The 24735-nt window shown below is 36.8% G+C and overlaps 1 protein-coding gene across 1 annotated transcript in view; it reads left to right on the top strand.

Annotated features, from left to right (window-relative positions):
• The window catches only part of IZUMO3 (IZUMO family member 3), a gene marked incomplete at both ends in the record, with an annotated part of 40264 nt that extends 24217 nt beyond the window's left edge, over positions 1-16047 (top strand). Inside the window, 2 exons of the mRNA XM_080820212.1 lie at positions 14487-14651; positions 15858-16047. Coding sequence (XP_080676338.1) covers positions 14487-14651; positions 15858-16047 — 355 coding nt within the window. The remainder of the gene's footprint in view (positions 1-14486; positions 14652-15857) is intronic.
• Positions 16048-24735: the final 8688 nt, after the last annotated feature.

Raw genomic sequence — 24735 nt, 5'->3', positions numbered from 1 at the left:
AAATGAAATGAACAATTCTCCAAGGATTCACGTCTTAAATCTTTATCCGCAAAGAGCTTTCTAACATCTCGCTCTTTGAGATATGGACTAGTTTTTTATCTCCTAAGGCAGGTCAGCACTAAGCTGTTTGTGATTCTGGTTTCACGACAGTGTAGGGGCAAGAATTATTTTCTTCTGAATTTCTCACCTAAAAGCTACATTTCTGGCCTCTCACACGAATACATTCGTGCTTAAGATTTTTGTATTCGAGTAAAATTTCAGAAACTATGCGTTATATCAGCTAATGATTTGGATGTAACCAAAACTCTGAAAAAGAATGACACCTAGGATATAACTAAATTTTATTTTTTTGCCTCCCACTGCCCACTTAAAATTTATCCAGTGGGGAAAGAAATTCCTTTTATATTTTGGTAAAAGATAATTGAACAATAACTTTAAGCTGTGTCTCACTTCAGTAATTAAATACGTGCAATTTAAGTTATCAACACTTTAATCTTTTTTTTTTTTTTTAACTTATTTTCTCTAGAGTTAAGACCAATAGTTCGTACCCAGCCTGCCTGCCTTCAGGACGAGGATGTTGTGGATTCCTGCTTTTGCTCTTCTCAGTTTCCCATCTCTCCCTCAAATCCACTGCTGATTTTCTGGTCTGCTAAAATCAAAGAGCATGGACAAAGAGAAGTCAGAAGAGGACCGTCCTCACTTGCTTGTTCTCTGAGCCACAGAGATGGTTCAGCATGTGTGTGCCATCAGAGGGCTCCTCAGTGGTCTCCTGCTCGGTCTTCCTGACTGTAACCTCCTGGCCAATCCTTCACTCAGACCTGATTCTACAGTTGACCACAATTCACCCTCCTGGAGCTCTTCAACCCTCCCAGCAGAGTCCCTCTGGGCAACACAACATTTCAGTTCACATCATTCTCGATGGTGTTCAGTGTATACATGGTTACTTCCAGACAACAGCCTCCTAATTTTATACTTTGCCCAATCAAATTTGGCTTTAGCTCTCCCCAGTGTGGTCAGGCATCACACAGGGTCCTTCAACCCCAGGAAATGCATATCAAGCCTCCAAAAAGTCCAGCTGAAGCACCATCCCATTCAAGGCAGAGATAGTATGTTCTTAATTCCTCACTCTAGGAAGAAATCTTCACCCCAGAGTCCTGGAAACAGTCCTTGTTCATGTAATTTGATGACTTCTCTAAGGTTGTTTCACCCTTACTTGAGGACCTGACAATTTTATCTTGGTACCCCAGCTGAAATATTAATTTTATCCTATTACAGTTATAGATGTAAAACCTATCTGACATATAGGATATGACACAGTATCTGACACATAATGAGTACTTACTTAATAGTAGTTGCCATTATTATTATTTATCACCACCATCAATATAACACTTATCACATAGGACAAGAATATTCTACCTACCACATCTTCACTGTTCACTTATACACTAAGGTTTATAGCAGCTTTGTCACAGCCAAGAACTGGAAACAATCCACATGTCCATTAACAGATAACTGGGTAAACAAATTATGGCCTATTTCTACAATGCAATCCTACTCAGCAATAAAAAGAAGAATGAACTACTGATACACACACATAGATAAATGCCAATATAATTATGATGAGTGATAGAAGCCATATTCAAAAAAGAGCCCATAATATATGATTGATTCCATTTATATGAAATTCTAGAAAATAAAAACTAATCTGTGGTGACAGAAAACAGATCAGTAATTGCTTGGGGAAGTAGGTGATGGAAGAAAAGGAAGGGTGGGAAACATTATAAAAGCCATGGGGAAACTTCTGGGTTTGATGGATGTTTATTATCTTGACTGCAGTGATTGTTTCATTGGTGCACATATAATAGAAAACATTAAACTGTACACTTTAAATATGTTCGGCTTACTGCAAGTTAATTATACGGCAATCATATATTTTTTAAGAATTTAAACCACAAAAAAGTGGGCCACCCACTAAAACATACCAAAATACTATTGTGTTTTCATTCAAGTCTTCTCAGTCTCCTGATGATCATTATACTTATAAATTTAATATTAGGCACATGGTCTTTCCATTGATCCAGATATTCAAGATGCATGTCCTATAAAAGATTTAGCTTCTTATTCAGTTTACTTCAGCCTTTTAAATATATTTTATTGCTAATTTAAATATAATTTTTCTTAAGATATTTCTATGTGATTTATTGTGTTTTAAGTATCACTGAGATTATGCATTTTTTTTTCAATTTGCCACTTTGTTAGAAATATACATAAATTCTAAAGGCTGTTCAGTAGATTCTTGGTTTTCAGGATAATCTGTTTGGAATTTTTACCTTCTTTAATCAGTATTTTCATTTAAATATGGAAAAGGGTATGTCTGTCATCATTGTACTGCTAAGATTTAGCCAAAAATCCTTTGCTGTGTTTTTAACAGCCTAGTTATATTCTTATGGATAAGCCATTAGAAGAAAAGAATTTGTCCCATATGATAAATATATATGCTGCTATATACTATTTTTAAGACCAAGTGTCTTACTTTCCTATTTGTACCTCTCTGATAGATGGAAATTATAAAGATCTTCCTTGTATAAAAGCTGTGAAACTTGCAACACTGTTTTTAGAAGCTATGCATTAAAAAAAATTACGTAACTTTTCTGTTTTTAATTTAATTTTTAGATTAAAGCTCCCTGTATCAAACAACATGTTTGGCTAGACTTTAATAGACTTTATGATTTAAAGTCTTAGGGCAGAGCAAAACTGAGTGGACAATACAAAGATTTTCCACAGCACCCCTGCTCTAACACATTAGCATAGCCTCCCCAAATATCAACATCCCCCACGAGAGGGGTACATTTGTTAACAACTGATGAATGTACATTGCCATCATTATTACCCAAAGTCCTCAGTTTGCATTAGGGTTCACTCTTGGCATTGTACCTTCTATGATTTGGACATATGTATAATGACATGTATCTACCACTATACCATCACATAGAGTAGTTTCGCTGCCCTAAAAATCCTCTTTGCTCACCTATTCATCCCTTGCTCACCCGCACCAACCTCTGGCAACCACTGATTTTTGTGCAGTCTCCATAATTTTCCTAATTAACAAGCAACAATTAAGAAACTGTCTCTAAGGGAAAAATATATTTTTGGATAGTATGAAAAATTTTAAAACACTGTCACATAAATGGTTCCACTTTCTCCATAGAACATTCCTATTTTATGAGTCAAAGGTAAAATATAAAACCACAGAGTTACTAAGATAATGAACTCACAATCCTCAATGTCACGCTTTTTCCCACTAATCTCTGTAAGTCCAGATGGTGCTGTAGTTATGTATATGCCCTGGAGGGGGATTGCACAAATCTTAAACCCACCCTTGGATGTGTAATCTTGAGCAAGTTTTCTTACCTGGTCGACCTATGTCTTTATCATCTTTAGAAACAGGCTTATCAATAGTATCCTCCTCACCAGAGTCTCATGTGGATGAAATGACATAATGGACACAAAACTCTTAGCATAAACCCAAAATATATGGCATCCCCAGTAATTATTTGATATTTTACTATTATATTTTAAATGTATGAACAGTAATCATTATTTTGTAAATCCTGAGTCAAAGGTGAGAGGAATGCAATGATAAGTGCATTTATTAGTTGTCTAACTATGATTATGGCCTATTTTTCTCGTGATCTTAGTAAGCAAGTGATTTTAAAATGGAATCATTTGATCATATCATAAATTTACTACAGGATAAAGATTACTAGGTAGTATGAAATAGAATTTTATTTTATGTTGCACAAACCTTGCTATTTTCTGTGGTAAGTTATTCAGCATCCCACTGATACTAGAATATATTATTTGAATAGCAAGATTTCAGCATTTCAATAAAATCTTAAAAAGTAGAAGTTGAAAGATATTATCATATACTAAGAGAGGTGCTATCATTGTAGCACCTGAAAGCCTGTGTAATCTATGATGTCATTATGACATTAGATATACAGATGTACTCCCCCCACACAGACAATGAAGGCACAGAAAAATTAAATTACGTACTTGATATTTGAAATTTAATAACTCAAATAAAACTTCAGAATGCTGCATTTGGAGGAAGGCTGGCCAACTCACCCTGATTACCTCATTAGTAAAATAAGGATAACATTACCTACATTAAGGGTTTTATGTCATGGCTTATGGTATGTGTCCCTAGCCTCCTCCTTCCTAACAATTCTGAAGTCTCTGGCTCCTTGCCCGCCTGCTCATCAAGTAAAAGCAACTGGTACAACACAGTCTAGCATATGGCTGAGGAAAAATTAAAGTCCTACAAAAACTTACAATCATTCAAACAGAAGACCATGTATTTCTTGAATAGGTGTATAAAGCAAGCTATCTCATGTTTTCATTGTAAGCAGACTAGACAAAAAGTATCTTGAAAGAAGTGCACTAATACTGGTCTGGTAATTCCACAGCCTGGCATAAAATTTGAAACCAACAACGTCATGTCATGTCAGATCTTGCTGGAAGAGTGGGTGGGCCGATCAGAAGACCTTGTGACTGAGTGAGAGAGACCTCTGTCCCATCTTACTCCCTCAACTGTTGCCCCTCGACAGGAAGATCTTTCAATCAGAAGTTTGATTGAGGGCCTTCTCAACGAGGCCCTCTCTGATATCCTATCCTAAAGTTATACTTCTATTCCCTCCCTGATATGTTGTCATCTCCATCACTATCATTTCTACTTATTTAGGTTATCTGTGCCCTCCTAGTAAAATATGAACTCTATTGAAGGCATGGATCTTATGCTTTGCTCACTATGATTTTCCTACCACCCATAACAATGCCTGATAAGAGGAAGCTCTTTAATTCTTGTGGAATTAAAGATGAATCAAGACAGGAGGGTGAAACTGAGGGAGCTAAGGAAGGAGAAATGAGGTTAGCTTTGTGCTCACTCACAGCCTTCTTTTATGTCTGGCTGCCGATTAAAAAAGAAAAATCAAATGTTGGCACTTCTGGCAAAGCTGACTCTGGATGCTATTTCCAAGACAAACATGCATTTGCTCCTAGATGGAAAACCATGCATTTCACCAAATCTTAAACCTGACTCCAGCCTCTTTGCTTTGAGCATATCTCAAACTCAAACTCAGGAGCTCCCCAACTGATCTACTTTCAAGTGGTGCCTTAGAATGGACTTGGAAGTTCTGCAATGTACTGGTTTAATACCAAGTCAGTCTTTCATGGATATCATTTTTTTAATTCTTTGTAAAAATATATTTAAGGCTTCTAATACTTAAAACCACTAAGCTCTGAGACTGGCAGTGGCTAACTACAGGCCTTGGACTTGGAATTCTGTTTTCTCTGCACTAATTTCTGAAAATGGTATTTTAATGCTGTGGCTTTCTACAGACTTTGGATTTAAATTTCCTCAGTCTTCATCCTAGATCTGGCGTTTACTAGCCTTATAACTTTAGGCAGGTTACTTAGTATTTTCAAGCCTTAGTTCTCTCACTTCTATAATAGGCATGGTATAGTCTCTCCCACATATACACTCCCAGTGGGGTAAAATGATGTAATGTTTGTGAGAACTCAGTATGATCAGCAATTTTGTGTGGGTTCAAAAAGTACTATTGTTGTCATCAAATTTTTAATGCATGAAAGATAATTTGTATTTTCTTCAGACCAAGTAAACAATAAAAGGAAGGCAGTGACAAATATATGTATTAACTGCCCAACTCTGATTGCTGGCAGTCTTCTGATAATCTAGGTCAGCAACCCTGTAATTTAAAAACAGAATAATCTGAACTAACATTAAATTTGCTTAAAGTTAAAAGAGTCTTGAGAGAATGTGAAGTTTACTTTTTTAAATGCCTTTTCTTGAAATTTCCGCATACATGTGAAATCATTTTCTTTTTCATTTCCTTTCAACTCCCAGGTGTGAAGAATAAAGTAGGTGAATCCAGAGAGTAATCAGGAAATGATGGTGTTGGTCCCTGAGGAAGGTCATGCCAAGCTGAATTCTATAAAGAATGATGGCCACATCCACCACTGGGAAGAGGGGAAGAGGAAGCTAGGGAATGGACAAAGGAGTAGAGGTTAAAATCTCTCAAGGATTCTCAAAGCATATTGCTCCTGAGCTAATTTGGGCGATAGCAAAATCTTTACTGCCATTCTTCAATCATGTGAATTATTCTAAAGCTTGATTATTCTGAAGCCAATTGTTGCCTTTGTCTGATATGACAATGAACCAGTGATAGATTTCCACATTCAAGGCCCCATCCCTCAAAGTCATGCCATAATCGATAGATGAGAGAAAGATGTGACATTATATCACTTTGTAAAATGGCATTCTATTCTTTGGAAAGGAATAGAGGAAACCCATTTCCATAACCAAGGTCTAGTACTCCACATAAGCCAATGGTAAACATTTAGCATCAAGCCCTTTACCTCTATAGCCACCTGAGTTCTCATCACCACATGTAAAACAGTAGTCCTCATCTCCCACAACTCCCAATCTGCATACCTTGCTTTGTAGTCTTCCATGTCACCTAGTACCACCAGACATTATATAATAATTTGGTTGTATTTTCCATCTTCCCACACTAAAAGGTAAGCTTCATAAGGGCATGGTTTTATCTATTTGTTCACTGTCCCCCTCCCATGACCTAGAAGTACACCTGTTACACAGTGAGCATTCAAAAGACATATGGACATGAGTGAATAATTTCATGAAATAGGAGAATATTACTTCAGTCTTTGTTTCCCTAAGGAAATAATCTATATGTGCTCTCAGTGCTTTACCTGAAGCTAGACAGTTGTATTAAAGAATTAGTCTATTATAAACTAAAAAAAGCCAAGCGTGATTAAAAAAAAAATACTTGGGAAATTTGTTTAAATAATAAATTCTAAACTAGAATGCATGGCTCCCTACCATCACCATCACTCAAATCACACATGGATGGAATTAATTTCAAAAATTTTACAAGACAAAAAGATCAAATCATCTTGTTTGCTTTCTTAGAAGAACCAGAATACCCAGATATTTAGAAACATCTGGAGTTTACGGAATCTCTAATTTTTAATCTCAATAAATGGGATTATTCAGAGACAATGACTAGGACAACTATTATAGTACTTTTTATATTTTGAAAAATGCATTTTCTAAAATTGGTTATAGCAGTAAAACACCACCAAGACACACCTACCTTTTTCTACGTTTTTCCTTTCACAAGAAATACCAAGTGGTATGAAAAAAAAATTTTTTTTTCCTGAGAAATGCTCTGGATTTGCAAAAGGAAGTTATTTTAGCAAGATCAATCCCAACTTGGTTTCCACAGAAGGCTCACACTCAGCACTTGAATCTGTCCTTTATCAGTGCAGTGGGATTTAACATGCACAACTCCATTAGCATTTATTGTTGTCATGCAGACATCAATTCCCTGGCTGTCAATGACTGAGCAGACCCAATAAGAGACACTTGTTGAACAGCCAAGAGGATCACGCTGAAGTTATCCTCTACAGCATGATTGATATCCTTTCATTTTCCCTTTTGTGCTTAGAAAGTCAATGGATATAATAGAGTCTAACAGCAGCAAACATAGGATCTGAGCCCATTTGACCTCTCCCAAGACACATCTTCCAAAACATTTGGAAGAGCTCTGTTAGTACTTTTACAAACAATATGTTCCCAAATTGTATAAGTGTTTGGCTACTTGGAGCTTAATAGTGGACTTTTTCAAAGGAGTCTCCAAGACACAGATTTGTCTTTGATAGTCTCTTTGTGTCATAAATATTAAATATTTCCATCACAGATTTTTACCTCCATTCCTTTATTCAAAGAAACAAACAAAAAATACCACCTGCCACTCAGGAGACCTACATCTCATAGGGATGATATACAGAAAAGAAGTAAATCCTATTTTCCAGCAGCTACCAACAACAGTAAGAAAACCAAAACAAGGAAGGCCTTAAAATTATGTTTCTATTATAGATCTTTTGAGGCTAAACTTAAAATATGAGTGTGAGCCATATAAAAGAGACCAACTCTAAGATGTACACTAAAAAAAAGCATGTCTGATCTCTACCTTATTCAAGAAAATCAGGCTTCAACACAGTCTATATTAGAAATCTGCCAACGTAATTCATTAAAGAAATGTTCAGCATGCAAAATTTGAGCATATGTATACATCGTATTCATTTTGTAGCACATATTGAAATCTACTTCAAACATTTACCTTGAAATATATATTCAACAAGAGAAGGTATATGACAGTATTCAAAGACTTATGATCTAGGTTAAAATTCCTGGCTCTGTCATTTATGAGCTTTATAACCTTGGAAAATTACCTAACGCCTCTGAATCAGCTTTCTAACTAATAAAACAGGGTTAATAGTATTATCAAAACTTCAAGTTCCAATGGCTGTCAGAGAGGACATTCCACACATGAAAGGCTTTAACATTCATTAGTCTTCATTAAAGTCATTACAAATAAAATTTAAGTGTTTTAGAGAGAATAGTACATAAACAAATAGTGTGTTTTTGTATATATATCTATATATGTGAAATACAAAGGTGTGTGTTTGTACACATACAAAGACATACATAATCATGTAGCATGAGAAAATTTTTTAAAATATTTTAAAGTCCCACTATAATTATACAGCCTGATTAAATATGAGGAAATTATAAACATGTAAGTAAAAACCTCAAAGTAGGACTCCTCCGAATACTAATCAAAAATATTGAAAACCTTTAAAATTTAAATACCTTTTATAGTAATTTGCAAGAGTTGTTCATTCCATGACTAGGAAAATCACATAGAGTCCATTATATTTTTTATCTACATTTATTTCTATTCATGCTAAGGGACTTCAACTTTGTCTTCTAGCAGCAAGTTTCAGGGGTTTAGGGAGTTTCTACTAAAACACCAGGCCAGGTAATTTCTCCCTTTGTAAGTCAGCCATTGAGCTATTCATAATTCTTAGCCCTAAAACTATTTCCCCTTCTCAACCCCCATTCTGGTAGGCTTTTCATTCAATATCAACCTGCTCCCAGAAAGGATCTCCCAGAAAGCGATCTCATGAAAACCATGATTCCCCAGTGTAGCTTAAGGTCTGAGGACCGAAGTGCAAAATATACTGGTGCATCTAAGCCCCATGACTGAAGCCTACAATCCGGACTACGATACTGGCCATCCTTCCGTAATTAACTCAGTGTCAGTTGATTTCCTGTGTTTGTCTTTCAACAGAAGGGGATATAATGCAATAGCTTGAAAAATGAAAGGCCTTCTCATTTACACATGAAAAACCATCTTATGTGGTAGCTCCACAGGGCTGTCTGCAGAGCTCTGTGTATACACTGCATTTAAGGGCTTAGATCTCACTGCACCTGCTGCGTGACTACAGACCCCCACTAGTTTGAAGCCTGTTAGAGCAGGAGACTTTTCAGGCTGGGTCTACAGGACGCCAATACAGCTGGTCAATTCAATTTATTTGATGAGAAAAAAAAAAAAAAAAGAAAGAAAGAAAAAAGAAAAAAACTCAGTCACTACAGTAGTGGAAAGTTCATCAAGCTATTTCTTTGGTGTTGTGTAGACAAACGGGTTACCTTCATTTTCCATTTTGAAACCTGTTCTATGGGGCTGTAGAGACCCAGCTCCAGGCTCATCATTTGTTTTAATCACACTAAATGCAGCACTGAATCAAGTTTCCAATCTGAAAGCTGCCATCTGATCAACTCCAGAGAAAAGATTTAGAAGATGCCACCCAGTTGCAGCCCCACAGAGGCCTGAGGCAGCTTTTTCCAATGACAAATGCAGTCCTGGTTACTGTTTCTGTAAGACTGCCCTTAAGAGACAAAGTATTTTGTGTATTACTATATAAAGAGATTTATGTCCCCGACCAGTTGTTTATAATGGGGATGTGGTGTTACTGAGCCGATAAAAGGACAGTAACCATTATCCAGTAAATAGAGTTATTAACTAGAGTCAAATTGGTTCAATAATCTGAAAGCAACAGGGAGTAGCTCAGAAATTCTTTGACCACCCACACACTGTGAAGGACTTAAAGGGTAGTCACAAAAACGGTCTATAGAAATGCAGAGAACATTAATAATACAACACACATCCTATTTACATCTTTTGCATTGGCGCATCTACAAGCCACTTGGAGAATACATCTCGGAGAAGTTTTCTTCTCAGCTGCCTCATTATTGGTATCAACCCGTGAGAGTGGGGAATTTATCCCTGGGTACCAACACTTAAACAAAATCATGATATTATTTTTTTAAAGGATAAATGTGTGTTATTACCTATGCTTCATAAATTATGCAGAAGTATTTAATATTCATGTAACAGAAGTAGGTAGTTTTACTGTCTATCTAAATTTTCTATTGCTCTTATTTTCTACAAGAACCTACACTCAAGATCTAACCATTTGTTTTCAGTAAATCAGATCTCATAAGCCTCCCTAAATATTCTATTGTTTACGATAGAAGAGAGGGAAGAAGTCGATAGTAATTAAGAGTAATTTCTAGCATTAAACTTACAGTTTGATTGAATGGCTAATAATATAGTCCCATAGTCATGGCAATGAACCAAAATAGGAATTACCAGGAAATTATTTAAGTCCATACCCACAAGTAGAAAACTAAACTAGCACGACATTCAAGGTCAATAAATGATCAAATTCTCTTCCCATTTACAAGATTCAAAAAGGGCCATTATACTGTAGAATTTCCACATCAGAAGACCAGAGTCAGCTAAAGTTGTGAGTTGCCTGAAGTTAACTTTGCAATTACGGTCTCTTTGATTTTGTTTTCAAGATACCATGCTACGTTAGGACAAAAATTTGTTTTCACCTTTAATTTGGAGCAACCTGGAAAAAAGAGAAAGAGAGGGACACAAGGAGGGAAAGAGGATGTTGCCCAGTTGGTATGACAGCACCAAAAAGAAAAGAATGGACTTAAATATCAATTCAAGAGATTTAACTCAGACATGAAATTCATAGTGGTGGGGAGTGGTTAAGTATTAACAATGGGTCACGTAGGGAAGAATAAGTTTTCTTATAAAAAATTTTTTTTAATTTGTCTAGACTAGGTAAGCACAATTCTGCCTGAAGATAAGAGGATGAATTCTCAGGGTCTTGCTGGCATGTTAAAAATTTGCTTTAGCAAAAATGGCAAGAAACTTTGTACAGTAAACACCTAATATTTATTAAAATGAGGTATCCTGGATTTTTTAAATAGATATCCTAAAGGAAGAGTCCCTGCTTTCAATAAGCATGTACCCTTTAAATGGGGGGGGGGGGTGGATAGAGTGGGGGAAGAAGAAGGAAATGATGTTACAGAATTAGTGTTTTGTCAGGGGAAGAGCATTTGACTGCAGAATTAGTGTTTTGTGACAATCTAAAACAGTGATTAGTTAAAATGAATGAACGCTTTATGCACCAAAAACATTCTAACAATTTGTTAAGTATAAAGATCCCAGCTAAATAACAAAAAGAAATGAAGCACTCAGGAGGAAAGAACTAAAGGACTATAACCAAATCCGCAAATCAAGATCCTTTGGTGGACACTGAACTGAGCTATATATGCTGATACCAACTGGCCGCGCAGGAACGAATGGAGGAAGCAAGAGTGGGTGAGATTAATAATCATCAGTTCATTCAGTCCTTCATTTTTCTAGGAGACCTATCAATAGTCCCTCCCAAGCCCTTCAATAAAACTGTAAATGGTCTCCACAAGACTACATTCCACCAGTATAAATTCCCTGAGAAATCTGTCAATTATATTGTTTCTCGGAGGTTCTCCTTCCCTTTGTCCTCTTGTCGGGTGTGCTGGATGGATCCTTCTGTGTAAGGCGCATACCTCTGCTCCCAGAATGTCCTCTTTTATGTATTTACTATAGCTCCTATTTTCTCAGTCTGATCTGTCATTGTTGTTTACTCACCAACTGTAGATCTTACGCACAGAAGTTTTCTAAGAAAGGATACATAGAAAGTACATTTTTGTAATCATGTATGTCTAGAAATGTGTTGATTCCTGCCTCACATTGATTGAAAGCTTTGCTGCATATATAAGTATTCATGGCAAGTATTTTATTCCAATTTTTAAAGAATCATCAGTTTCCACTCTCGCTACTAAAAAGTTCTCAAAGTGAGGGTTGCTGAGGGGTGGGTAGGTATGGAGAGCGTTGTTGGGTTATGGACACTGGGGAGGGTATGTGCTATGGTGAGTGTTGTGAATGGTGTAAGCCTGATGATTCACAGACCTGTACCCCTGGGGCAAATAATATATGTTAATAAAAAAGAAAAGTTCTATGACAGTCTGATTGTGATCCATCACACATAGCTCACTTTTTTTTCCTTTTTGTAAAGTTTTTATTTAAATTCTAGGTAGTTAACATACAGTATATTAGTTTCAGGTATATGATACAGTGATTCAACACTTGATACAACACCTAGTACAACCTGGATTCTTCTCTTTATTTTTGGCATTTGGACATGTTACCTTGACTTGGAGTGAGTCTTTTCTCAACCATGTTGCTGAAAGCATCACGGGCCCTTTCATTCTAGGGGCTCATATCTCTCACCTTCTGAAAAAGTCTTTCATTTCTTTGATATTTACCATCATCTCTCTCTCTGCCTACTTGTGATCTCTCTCTCTCTCTCTGTCAAATAAAATAGATATTTACCATCATCTGAGTCTTCGCTCCTTTTTCTCTGAAACCCCTGTTAGTTGTGTATAAAACTTCGTCTCTTTGTCTTTTTGTTCTACCCTCTGGATTACACTAATTTTTTCTTTTGACACTTCAATTTATTCTGTTTTCAATTTCAAAGAACGTTTCTTTATTCCCTCATAGTTTTGGATTATCATCATCCTATCTGTTTGGTAAGTACAGTATTTTCTCTTAGTTCTTTGAGAATATTAATTTTATGATGCATTCTATCATTACTGCATAGACTCTATTTTCACTAAGTTTTTGTCTCTTTCTCTCATGTTCACATTTTTAACCAAATTTCTAGTAATCCTTGACTATTCACTAATGAAGTGAGAAATTGAAAAACTAATCTGGAACTCTGTATATGGGCTAGTCTCATGATTTCATGGGCTGTCCTTTAAGTTAACAGGGTTTCAAGTCAGATTTATTTTTACTTCCATCATTTTATTTATTCACCAAAAATTTATTTATTTTTAGAGAGAGTACACAAGCAGGACAGGCAGAAGCGGAAGGAGACAGAACCTCAAGGAGATGCTGTGCTCAATATGGAACCCAATGTGGGGCTCAATCTTACAACCCTGAGATCATGACCTGAGCTGAAACCAAGAGTTGGACACTTAACAAAATACACCACCCAGGCACCCCTCATTTTATTTTATTTTCAAACTTTAGTTAACAGACTGTGCAACAACTCCAGACTGGCTTCTGGAGTAGAATTCAGTGATTCATCACTTACATATAACACCCAGTGCTTATCAAATAAGTACCCTCCTTAATGACTCGCCACTCATCTAGCCCATCCACCACCCAGCACCCCTCCATCACCCCTCAGTTTCTTCTCTATTGTTAAGTGTCTCCTATGGCTTGTTTCCCTTTCTCCCTTTTTTCTTTTCCCCCTTCTATATGTTTCTCAAGTTTCATGTGAGTGAGATCATATGGTATTTGTCTTTCTCTGATTTATTTCACTTAGCATAATACACTCTAGCTCCATCCACACCATTGCAAATGGCAACATTTCATTTTTGATTGCCGAGTAATATTCCACTGTGTATCTATGTATATTCTACATCTTCCTTATCCATTCATCAGTCGATGTACATTTAGGCTCTCTCTGTAGTTGCTATTGTTAATAATGTTACTCTAACGAGCAGGGTGCATGTGCCCCTTTGGATCTGTATTTTGTGTCCTTTGCCAAATCAGATCATTTAAGGAGATCCTCTAATGTTTGATTCCGGCAATGTCATTGCTTCCATTACAAGGGTTAAACAAAGTAAAGAGATATGTATCCTTCTCATCATTAGATATAGAGACATTTCCTTAAGCCCCCTATTTTTGAAAGGAAGCTCCTCCTTTCACTGCTTGCCCCAGATCTCTCATTCAAAATCCCTTCCAAGTCCATTCTCTGGAAAATAGACTTAATTTCCCTTTCAAAGCTGGAAAAGCCATAGCTGGCTGACTGTCAGAGGTGGGAAAAGACATCTGATGTTTCTAATTGCTTCTTTTTTACAAAAATAAACCAATGATCCTGACTTTGTCTCCCGCAAAGTTTGCCTTACACAGAACTAGGTGCATCTAATGGCTTAAAACCTGAGGGACTTTCCAAGTTCCACTGGGGCTAAGACGAACATCTCTTCCTTGGTATCCTTCTCTATAGGTACCTAGAGTTCCACATGTACTCTGCCAAATCATTCATTACACAAATATCTGCTTTCCCCCCAAAGTTTGATGTCACCTCTTAGTGGCTATGGTTTTTGCTCTTGTTTTTCCCTGTAGCATTTTAACCCTCGTATTCCTTTCTGTTATCTTAGCTGGGCTTCAGGAGGCAATGCATGCTTCTAATGCACCAAAGTTAACCAGGCTTCAACTCTGTTTGCTCAACTGTGAAATGAAGAGAGATGATGTCTACAGATTTTCAGATGCCAAGTACAAATCTCAGAGGTAAGAGAACCTTGTATGTATGGAAAACTTGAGTAGTGGTAATAGATGGGAACTGACAGAAGGGGAAAATCTAGAGAAATGATCGCTGTTGTCCTAACTCTGAGAAAGGAGTAGCCAAAGTCAAAGAAGTTTGACCTCCAGGAACGTAAGGTACTCACACAGAGGCAGAGTGCCAGCAGGGAGGAAGCAAGGAGAAAGATTCAAAGAAAGCCAAGAAAACGACACTGAATGCATTAGCATTTACAGTGTTCTGTCTAGCCCAGATTCAAGGGCAAGGGAAGATCTAGGAGCAGAGGAAACACATGATCTGACTAAAAAAAATAATAGAAATGAAGAGGTCAGGTGCAGAAGGAGTTTGCAGAAATAGTTGTGGTGGGGCACTGGGACTCTGGAAAAAAAAAACACATAAAAACAAACAAAACTAAAGGAGACATCAATAAAGATCAGGAACAATCAATTCTAACTATGTTAAGGCACAAAGGTTGCAGAGGTGGCCATTCACTTTTTCAGAGAAAGTCAAAGGATATTTTTTATTCTAGAATCTAAACAACTAGTGAGAAGTAGATTTGACAATACGCCAAGGGTCTGCGTTGGAAGAGTTCCATGTACTTATTTTAATTATATTTTCTCTTATTTTACATTACAAAGCATGCTCAATTTTGAAAACTCTAGTTGGAAGCATAAAATATTTCATGTGGTCCATTTCTTTGGCAACACACATAATAATTAACAAAACTCTGGAGAGGCAGCATTGTGTTATAAAAGTGTTATTGCTGCATATTTGGGACCATTTTATTTACTGATGCATTCATTTTATTACACAACTAATATTTCTCAGTACCTACTATGTGTCAGGTACTGGGGATTAAAACATTAACAGAAAGGGGGGCCTGGGTGGCTCAGTGGGTTAAAGACTCTGCCTTCGGCTCAGGTCATGATCTCAGGGTCCTGGGATCGAGCCCCACATCAGGCTCTCTGCTCAGCGGAGAGCCTACTTCCCTTCCTCTCTCTCTACCTACTTGTGATCTCTGTCAAATAAATAAAATCTTTAAAAAAAAAAAAACATTAACAGAAAAAAATTCCAAAGAGCTCACCATAATTTTGTAAGAGGGGGAAAAACCCACAATATTAAGGAAGTCTATTAAATGAGGAATTTCAAGGAAATCTACAACTTGGAACATAAAAATTCCTATACCTAAAAATCAGGTATTGCTATGAAACTCCTTACAGCACAGCTATGGGAGGTTCATTACAAGGAGGTATTTTGCAGGAATCCTTTGCAAACATTTTCAAAATGCATACAATGGGCACTTTTGCATTTGAAAAGAACCATGATTTTAGCAGCTTTGACACAGACACAAGTTTATACAACAGCAGATTGAAAAAAGAGAAATAGCTGGAGAAAAACAAACTCAAGAGATGAAACTGTGTATCAGATCAAAAAGCTCTGGGCTTCAAAAATGGAATATCTGGCACCTGCAAACAGAACGATTCTCTATAATTAGTACCTTATCTCTGATACAGAAAGTGACCAGCACCGAGCCCAGTGAACGTCTGGATCAAATATTTGTCAGGTGAATAAATTAAATACCAATGCAGTAGAAATCTGTGTGGACCAAAATGGGACGAAGAAACACATCAAGGAATCCTGCAAATCCGAAAAGATCATAGGGGCTTCCGTAGCCAGTTTTCTCTAATTTATTGCCATAAATTGGTGGCTAACATTAAACCCACATTATTTGTAGATGCTGCATATGTACTTATTCTTAACCACCCATGTAAGTAGTATGTTTGTTCCATGATTTGAGTTCCCTTCTTTTTAATAAATTCTCTTGTCTTGATAAATATCCAAGTGAAAAATTATTTTTTCAGGTGTTAAGAGGGGCCATCTAAATGGGTAGGCCTGCAGGAATTTGCAGTAGGATTGGATGGATTAGAAATTTTGATTCAGTTTGACTGTGTTGGAGTCTAGAAATGTGCCCTTTACAGGAAACGAAGCCTGAGGACTAAGTTTGAAGAATAATGCCATATTCAGGGACAATCCATTCCAGAGGCCCTCTTTCAAAACTTACAAATTCCCTAAAAATTCTGATAAACACTGGCTCTGCCAAAATGCAAATAAAATGGTTTTAAGGGGGCACCTGGGTGGCTCAGTGGGTTAAGCCTCTGCCTTCGGCTCAGGTCATGCATGATCTCAGGGTCCTGCAGATTGAGCCCCGCATCGGGTTCTCTGCTCAGCAGGGAGCCTGCTTCCCCTCTTCTCTCTGCCTGCTTGTAATCTCTCTGTCAAATAAATAAAAGTCTTTTTAAAAAAATTAAATAAACAAACAAATAAATAAATAAAATGGTTTTAAGAATGAATTTTGGTTCTAGTTTTGTGTATACAAGTACAGCGGTATAAATGGTAGATAGAACATTTACCAACCAGGAGGATCAAACTGGCAGTAGAATCAGAGCAGTATTCGATCCCAGTGGTGAAAAAGTAATTTACTATCACTCTTTTATCTATTATGTGATGTCATTTCTATCTAGTTGTATAGAGAAGGATGAGGCACTCTTGATGAGAAGGCACATAAGGAAGTATGAGGCAGTCATTCGAGCATAGGATCTGATACTAGATGGTTTCCAGTTTTGTGTTTCTGGCCAATGTAACCTCATTTTTCTTCTCTGTAAAGAAGGTATCATGTAAATTAATGGAGTAGGCATGTAAAATATTTAGCAGAGTGCAAATATCAGGGTAGCTAAAAATACTTCATCTTCTATGTATTTTACTAGTAGTAGTAATACTGTTTCTTATCTCTTGTAAGTCATGTGGCAATTAATTTGTGAGAAAGAGGAAAACAAGTCTAGTTCAATAAACTCCTATTAACAAAGCAGCAATCACATAGAATGTGAAAGGAAAATGGGCCTTCCCAAAATCAAATTATCAAAGAGAACAAGGAACAAAGGCCAAAAAGTTGACTGGACTGGGTGATCAAGATTTAGCCTTTTTTGTTAAGAGATAAAAATAATACTGATGTGGCCATACAGTGTCAAGAACCCTGTTCATCTCAGTTCAGAAATCCCACACAGAATGCAGACCAGATTAAAAAAAAAAAAACATTTATTGAGATAACCTAAACTATTATATTCCCATAATTACATCACTGGTTAGCACATCCTTGCAAATATGAATTCACTGACTTTTTTTTCTAAAATATTGCATATATGCAACTCACACGCATTCTGCTATTAACTGGGAATACAATAAAGAAAGACATCTCTGCTTTCATGGGAGTCTAAGTCTAGCAAACGATTACACGTGATTATCAAAACATTGCAAATTTTAACAAGTAGAAACTATCTAGCATAGTGAGACAAGATACTATGGAGCTGGAGCTAGATAAGAGTAAGGATAAACAATGAAGTCCTTCCCAAGAAAGTACTTGAGAACTCAGTAAGAACTTACCAGACACATTAAGAACAAGGAGAGTGGAGCATTCCAGGCCAAGCCCTGCAGGTTAGAAAGGACAAAGACAAAAGAAAGTCATAATGGTTGGAGTATATGAGGCAGAAGGAAAGTGACCATGAAACGTGGTTAGAGAGGGAAGCTAGAGCCAGAATGGGGCCATGGAGGTCATATTACACAATTTGGATTTTATTCTAAAAGCAAGACGAAACCATTAAGTGATATTGACATGTGTGTGTGTTGTGTGGTAGTGGTGGTTCCCATCTTATTAACCTTCTGAAATAAAATCACTAGCTGTGATAGGGTGATGAACAGGAGCAGTGCACCAGAAGAAGGAGTAAGACCAGATGGAAGCTTCTGGAATTAGTTCAGGTAAGACATGGTTCTTAAAATCTAAGTAGAAGAGTAGAGAGCAATATAAATAGATTCAAGGTAAATACTGGAGATAGATTTGAGTAAGATTTGCTGTTAAACTCTGTCCGGAAGACTAAAAACAAGGAATAATCAAGAATATTTCCTATAATGTTGGTTTCATTATAATGTGACATTCACCGACATGTAAAAGACTGGGAAAAAGATTTTTGGGGGGATAGTAATCAAACACCATTTTGGTGCCATAAAGTTGTAAGTGCATGTTAATGGAGATATCAAATTAAAAGTGAGATTTAGGAGTATGGATCTCAGGGGAGGGTTCTGGACTAGAGGTAGACAATTAAGGTTCATGATAGTGTAGATAGTATTTAAAGCCACGTGAATGGTTTAAATCTCCTAACAAATAAAAGTAGAGAGAACAGAGGAACCAAGAGAAGCCTAGGACAAGCCAATCTTTAGAGGATGTGCAGAGGAGGAACAGTCAACAGAGGGAAGGGACAAGGAGTGGTCAGTGCAAGCAAAAAAACAAAAATAAACAAAAACAAAACAAACAGAAGAGTTTCATTTTGTGATTACAAATCTTCCCTGAGACTTTTCATACCTTTGTTTCTATGACTTAGACTTCAAGTTCATTATTCCCATCCTTCACCATCTCAAATACAGTCTGTTACATGGAAAAAGCATGAATTTTAATTGAATTTTAAGACTGCATTAGAAAAAGACAGTTAAGTATCAGGCCTCCTTTTCACTATGACTGTCCTTTATCAACCTACTTAAATTCTCGGAAGTCCATCTATAAAATGAAGGGGAAAAAAATGCTTGGTTGTGAGGATCAAAATGGAAAATATATGAAAATCACTTAAGGCAGTCCTTGAAATATGATAAGCACTCAGTAAATAATATTGTTACGTGAATTTCTAGTATTTCTCAGGATCTGTCCTACATTGCTGACCATAACTAATCCCAATTTGTCACAGGAAAAAAAAAAACTTATATGATAACAAGATAAAATAATCTGCTGAAATAAAGGCCCAAAGACTGCAAATGAGAGAGGTATGCATAAAGGTCCTGTAAAAGAATATGGAGGGGCACTTACCTATGGCCTCATGCATAGACCTATTAAAATGTCTCCAAAGCAAAGAGAGGGAAAAAAGGAGGAGAAGGAAGAAGAGGACAAGGGGAGAAAGTATACCCACTTTGCAGGGAAAATAGTACTGTGCCTCGAAAACTTATAAATGAAAACTTTTCCTTGTTTGTTCTGTAAGGAAAAAAAAGTATGACTTTTAAAAAAATATACAAATATAAATTCTACCTTTGAAAATCTAGAGAGAGAAATTTTATAAGGTATGGTATAAATAAGTGGAAGTTTAATTCTAAAAAGACTGAGGAAAGATGGTACTCAAGGAATATGACTATCACTGGCACAAAGGAATTTATCCTAGAATTTCAGTTCTTAAAGGAAGACTTTGGCAACAGTTACCAATGCAATTCTATTTAAAAAAAAAAAAAAAAGATTGCTCAATGACACAGGGCCTATTGATTATTGTGTTTAAGAAAGAGCAGGGCAGGACTTCAGAAATTGAAAGCTCTTAACACTATTGAATTCAGACCATAAAATATTTGTGGGTTTTACTGCAATGTAAATGGTTATATCCACCAGAAAAATGTGTGCTATCCAAATTGTGCAATAAAAAGAAAATGGCTGTCTGGTCTCTTCCATAGAATTGGAACTCATTAAAAGGGTAAGATAGTTCATTGTCTAGTATCTCTACATTAGGAAAATGCTTTTGACTAGAGACAACATCCTCTATGTTAAGTGATAATATACAGGGGTAGCCATTCAAAGGTGTCGGACATAGGAGAATAATATACAGCAACGTAATTAGTAATCTAATAAACATGGGTGGAATTTATAGGAAATAAATATCAACATGCCTGTGGTAGATACAAATGCATGGATGTAGGCTTTCACAGTACACACTGGCAACAGATAAGAATGAACCTAACTTTTAATACTGCATCATCCTTAAAAGATTACAGAATGCCACAAAGACATCAAAACACTGAAATCCATAATAGAAATTTGGTTGCCACTGTTCTCCCTGCATTGTAGAACCTTTCTATAATTTCCATTCCTTATCCAAAGGCAGATTCATGACCATTTGTCACATTTTTTAAATGCCCAGCTGAATACCAAGGGTCATCCTTGACGTATAGTGTATATTCAAATTTTTTCCTACAGTCAGAGAGACCCTGGAAATTACAACATCCTCTCTACATCTCTGGATTCCAGTCAGAGGCTCTGAAAGAGAGACACATGCCTCAGAGGTCTCTTCTAACTCAGAACTTTACCAGGCAAATTAAGGATCCCCAAGTATGATTCCAGCATAGGACACAAGGAAACACTACCAGACTCTGAGTTCCTACAAAGCACAAGAATCCAGAGAAGAAAACCTGAGCAAGAAAAAAGCTTCTCAGCCCAACTCACTTCTGACACAAACAACCAGAATCCATTTAACAAATGGTTACCAGACATTTCATACACATAATGTGTTTTGCTTGAGAAAAATAGTGAACAAGACAGTTGTCTATAGCTTAGTTCTAGTCTTGTGAGGTAAATGGACATCAATTAGGAATTTTGAATGCAATATGTAATGTTCCATGATAGAGGTGGTCAGGGAGTGCTTTGAGGCACAGAGGAAGGGTCCTAAACCCAGTTTTGAGGGTCAGAGAAGACTTTTCTTGTGTAAAAACAATACCTAAGCTAGAAGCAAAAGGCTTAGGAGTAGTGAGACAGTACAAACAAAGAGAATAGTATTCCAGGCAGAGAGAGTACATCTGCAAAGACCTGGAAGTGAAGAAGAGGGAGGTATTTGAAGAGAACTGTAGTTAGTTCAATATTACTTAAGCACTGCCTCAAAGGGGAGTATAACCTGAGGACCATGAAAGGTCATGGAAGATCTTGGAAGTCAAGTGAGAAATAATGGATTTTATAAATCTAAATATAAATAAAGAGACACACACATATACATCCTGAAAATAAATCAGATTTTGCCTTCTGCCTCCAAATTTCTATCTCTTCACAATATTCTGACATTGTCATGTAGACTCATAATACAATGACCATGACAGAAACAGGATATCAGATAAACATCAGTCTGAGAGACAAAGTATTTTTAAGTTCAATTTATCAAGTCATGCCTAAGACTGTCCCCTCAGGTAAGTTATTTTAAAATCTTTTTTGGGTACATATACCAACTACTATGTATCGTTATCTGTTTTGAGTCTATTTTTAGGGTTTATGAAATTCAGCTTAGTAATTTTATTGACCAATATGGTACAGTTGCTGGAGAGGAAGACTATCTGCAGACATAAGGAAGGCTGGACTGTTACCGCCCTTGTTCAACACAATGTAGGGAATTATGAGAATTAGAGCTGTAGGTTACAAATTCATAAGAGAGATGTGGAAACCACACCCTGGAGATTGAGAGGAGAGGTATAGCTCATGGAACCAAGAAAAGATTCATGAAAGAGGGAACATTAGAAAAGAACCAAATGAACCAAAGTAAGGACAGATTTTGGGAGTTTTAGAAGTGACTGAACCAGGATACCAAGTGTCCATGTTTCATGATTTATTTTATTTCCTGTTTGTCTTTATGTCAGAGATTCTTTTTTTTTAAATTTTTATTTATTTATTTGACAGACAGAGATCACAAGTAGGCAGAGAGGCAGGCAGAGAGAGAGGAAGGGCAGCAGGCTTCCCTCCGAGCAGAGAGCCCGATGTGATGCGGAGCTCGAACCCAGGACCCCGGGATCATGACCCGAGCTGAAGGCAGAGGCTTTAACCCACTGAGCCACCCAGGTGCCCCTTTATGTCAGAGATTCTTAAAGTTATTAGTATAGTTATATGTACCAGGAGGCTCTGAGGTGAATTCATAGCCCGGTTTAGTCATGAAAGCATAGATGCTTTCTCTCTCTCCTAATAATTTATGAGGCTAGCCTTTGGTAAATTTGCTTTAGACCTTTGTTTCTCAAAGTATGATCTGTAGTCCAAGAGCATTTGCATCATGCTAGAAATTCAGAATCACAGGCCTAACCCAAGACATACTAAATTATTAAACTTTCACATTTCAAAAGGTCTAGAGAAGGAATCAGCAATTTTTTTTTTTTTTTTTTTGTAGAGGGCCAGGTAGTAAATATTAGTGGCTTTGCAGACCATACAACCTCTGTCACAACTATTCAGCTGTGCCATTTTTAGCATGAAACCAGCGAAGACAATATGAAAATATATGAAACTATGTTCCAATAAAATTTTATTAATAGAAACAGGAGATAGCACAAATTTGGCCCTAGGTAGTTTAGCAACACTTGCCTTAGAACATAGGGTGTGTGCAGTTGCAAAATAAGGGCCATAAATGAGAAATCTATGAGTAATCTATTTAAGAAGCCATAGAAAGCAGGGGCATGACCAGTATCTCCGTCTAATGTTGCAGCAGTTAGGATAGAAAAGATGCTAGAAATGGGTGCCAGCTTGAAGGCCACCATAGTAATGTGGGTGTTAAGGATCATGGGTCTGAGTAAGAGTGATAGCAGTGAAAGTATAAAGCTTGAATGAACAAGAAATCCCACAGGTCAAATATAATTTGATATAGAGTTATTTCAAAATTTTTACATGTAAGAGGTCAAAGTTCTTTTTTTAACATGGGAAAATAGCAATGCCATTCCCAAGGACAAATGCTGGTATTGGAGGGGGGAAAAAATGATGTTTCAAATGTTGAATAAAATCTGCTGATATTATATCCGAAAAAAGATGTCTGGGAGGTAGTGTGAAAGCGAAGTCAAGAAACATGTCAAAATGAGCTGGAAATTTTCCATGTAAAAATGAAAATGCCCACGGAACTAGAGGTAGTCTACTAAAGAGATTCTCCTGAAGCTGTTTCAAAAAATTGAAGCAGAAGGAAAACTTCCAGACTCTTTTTATGAAGCCAGCATTACCCTGATCCCCAAACCAGGCAAAGACCCTACCAAAAAGGAGAATTTCAGACCGATATCACTGATGAATATGGATGCTAAGATTCTCAACAAGATCCTAGCAAACAGGATCCAACAGCACATTAAAAAGATTATCCACCATGACCAGGTAGGATTCATCCCTGGGTTACAAGGATGGTTCAACATTCGCAAATCAATCAATGTGATAGAACAAATCAATAAGAGAAGAGAGAAGAACCACATGATCCTCTCCATTGATGCAGAAAAAGCTTTTGACAAAATCCAGCATCCGTTCCTGATTAAAACGCTTCAAAGTATAGGGATAGAGGGAACATTCCTGAACTTCATCAAATCTATCTATGAAAAACCCACAGCAAATATCATCCTCAATGGGAAAAAGCTTGCAGCCTTCCCATTGAGATCAGGAACACGACAAGGATGCCCACTCTCACCACTCTTGTTCAACATAGTATTAGAAGTCCTAGCAACAGCAATCAGACAACAAAGAGAAATAAAAGGTATCCAAATTGGCAAGGAAGAAGTCAAACTCTCTCTCTTCGCAGATGACATGATTCTTTATATGGAAAACCCGAAAGACTCCACCTCCAAACTACTAGAACTCATACAGCAATTCAGTAATGTAGCAGGATACAAAGTCAATGTCCAGAAATCAGTGGCTTTCTTATACACTAACAATGAAAATACAGAAAGACAAATTAGAGAATCGATTCCATTTACTATAGCACCAAAAACCATAAGATACCTCGGAATAAACCTAACCAAAGAGGTTAAAGATCTGTACTCAAGGAACTACAGAACACTCCTAAAAGAAATTGAAGAAGACACAAAAAGATGGAAGACCATTCCATGCTCTTGGATGGGAAGAATAAACATCGTTAAAATGTCTATACTGCCCAGAGCAATCTATACTTTTAATGCCATTCCAATCAAAATTCCACCAGTATTTTTCAAAGAGCTGGAGCAAATAATACTAAAATTTGTATGGAATCAGAAGAGACCCCGAATTGCTAAGGAAATGTTGAAAAACAAAAATAAAACTGGTGGCATCACGTTACCTGATTTCAAGCTTTACTACAAAGCTGTGATCACCAAGACAGCATGGTACTGGCATAAAAACAGACACATGGACCAGTGGAACAGAGTAGAGAGTAGAGAGCCCAGATATGGACCCTCAACTCTATGGTCAAATAATCTTCGACAAAACAAAATATCCAGTGGAAAAAAGACAGTCTCTTCAATAAATGGTGCTGG

The sequence above is a fragment of the Martes martes genome (assembly GCF_963455335.1).
Source record: "Martes martes genome assembly, chromosome: 12".
Lineage (NCBI taxonomy): Eukaryota > Metazoa > Chordata > Mammalia > Carnivora > Mustelidae > Martes > Martes martes.
Note: the sequence above shows the minus strand (reverse complement) of the source record. Positions and strands in the feature narration are given on the sequence as shown.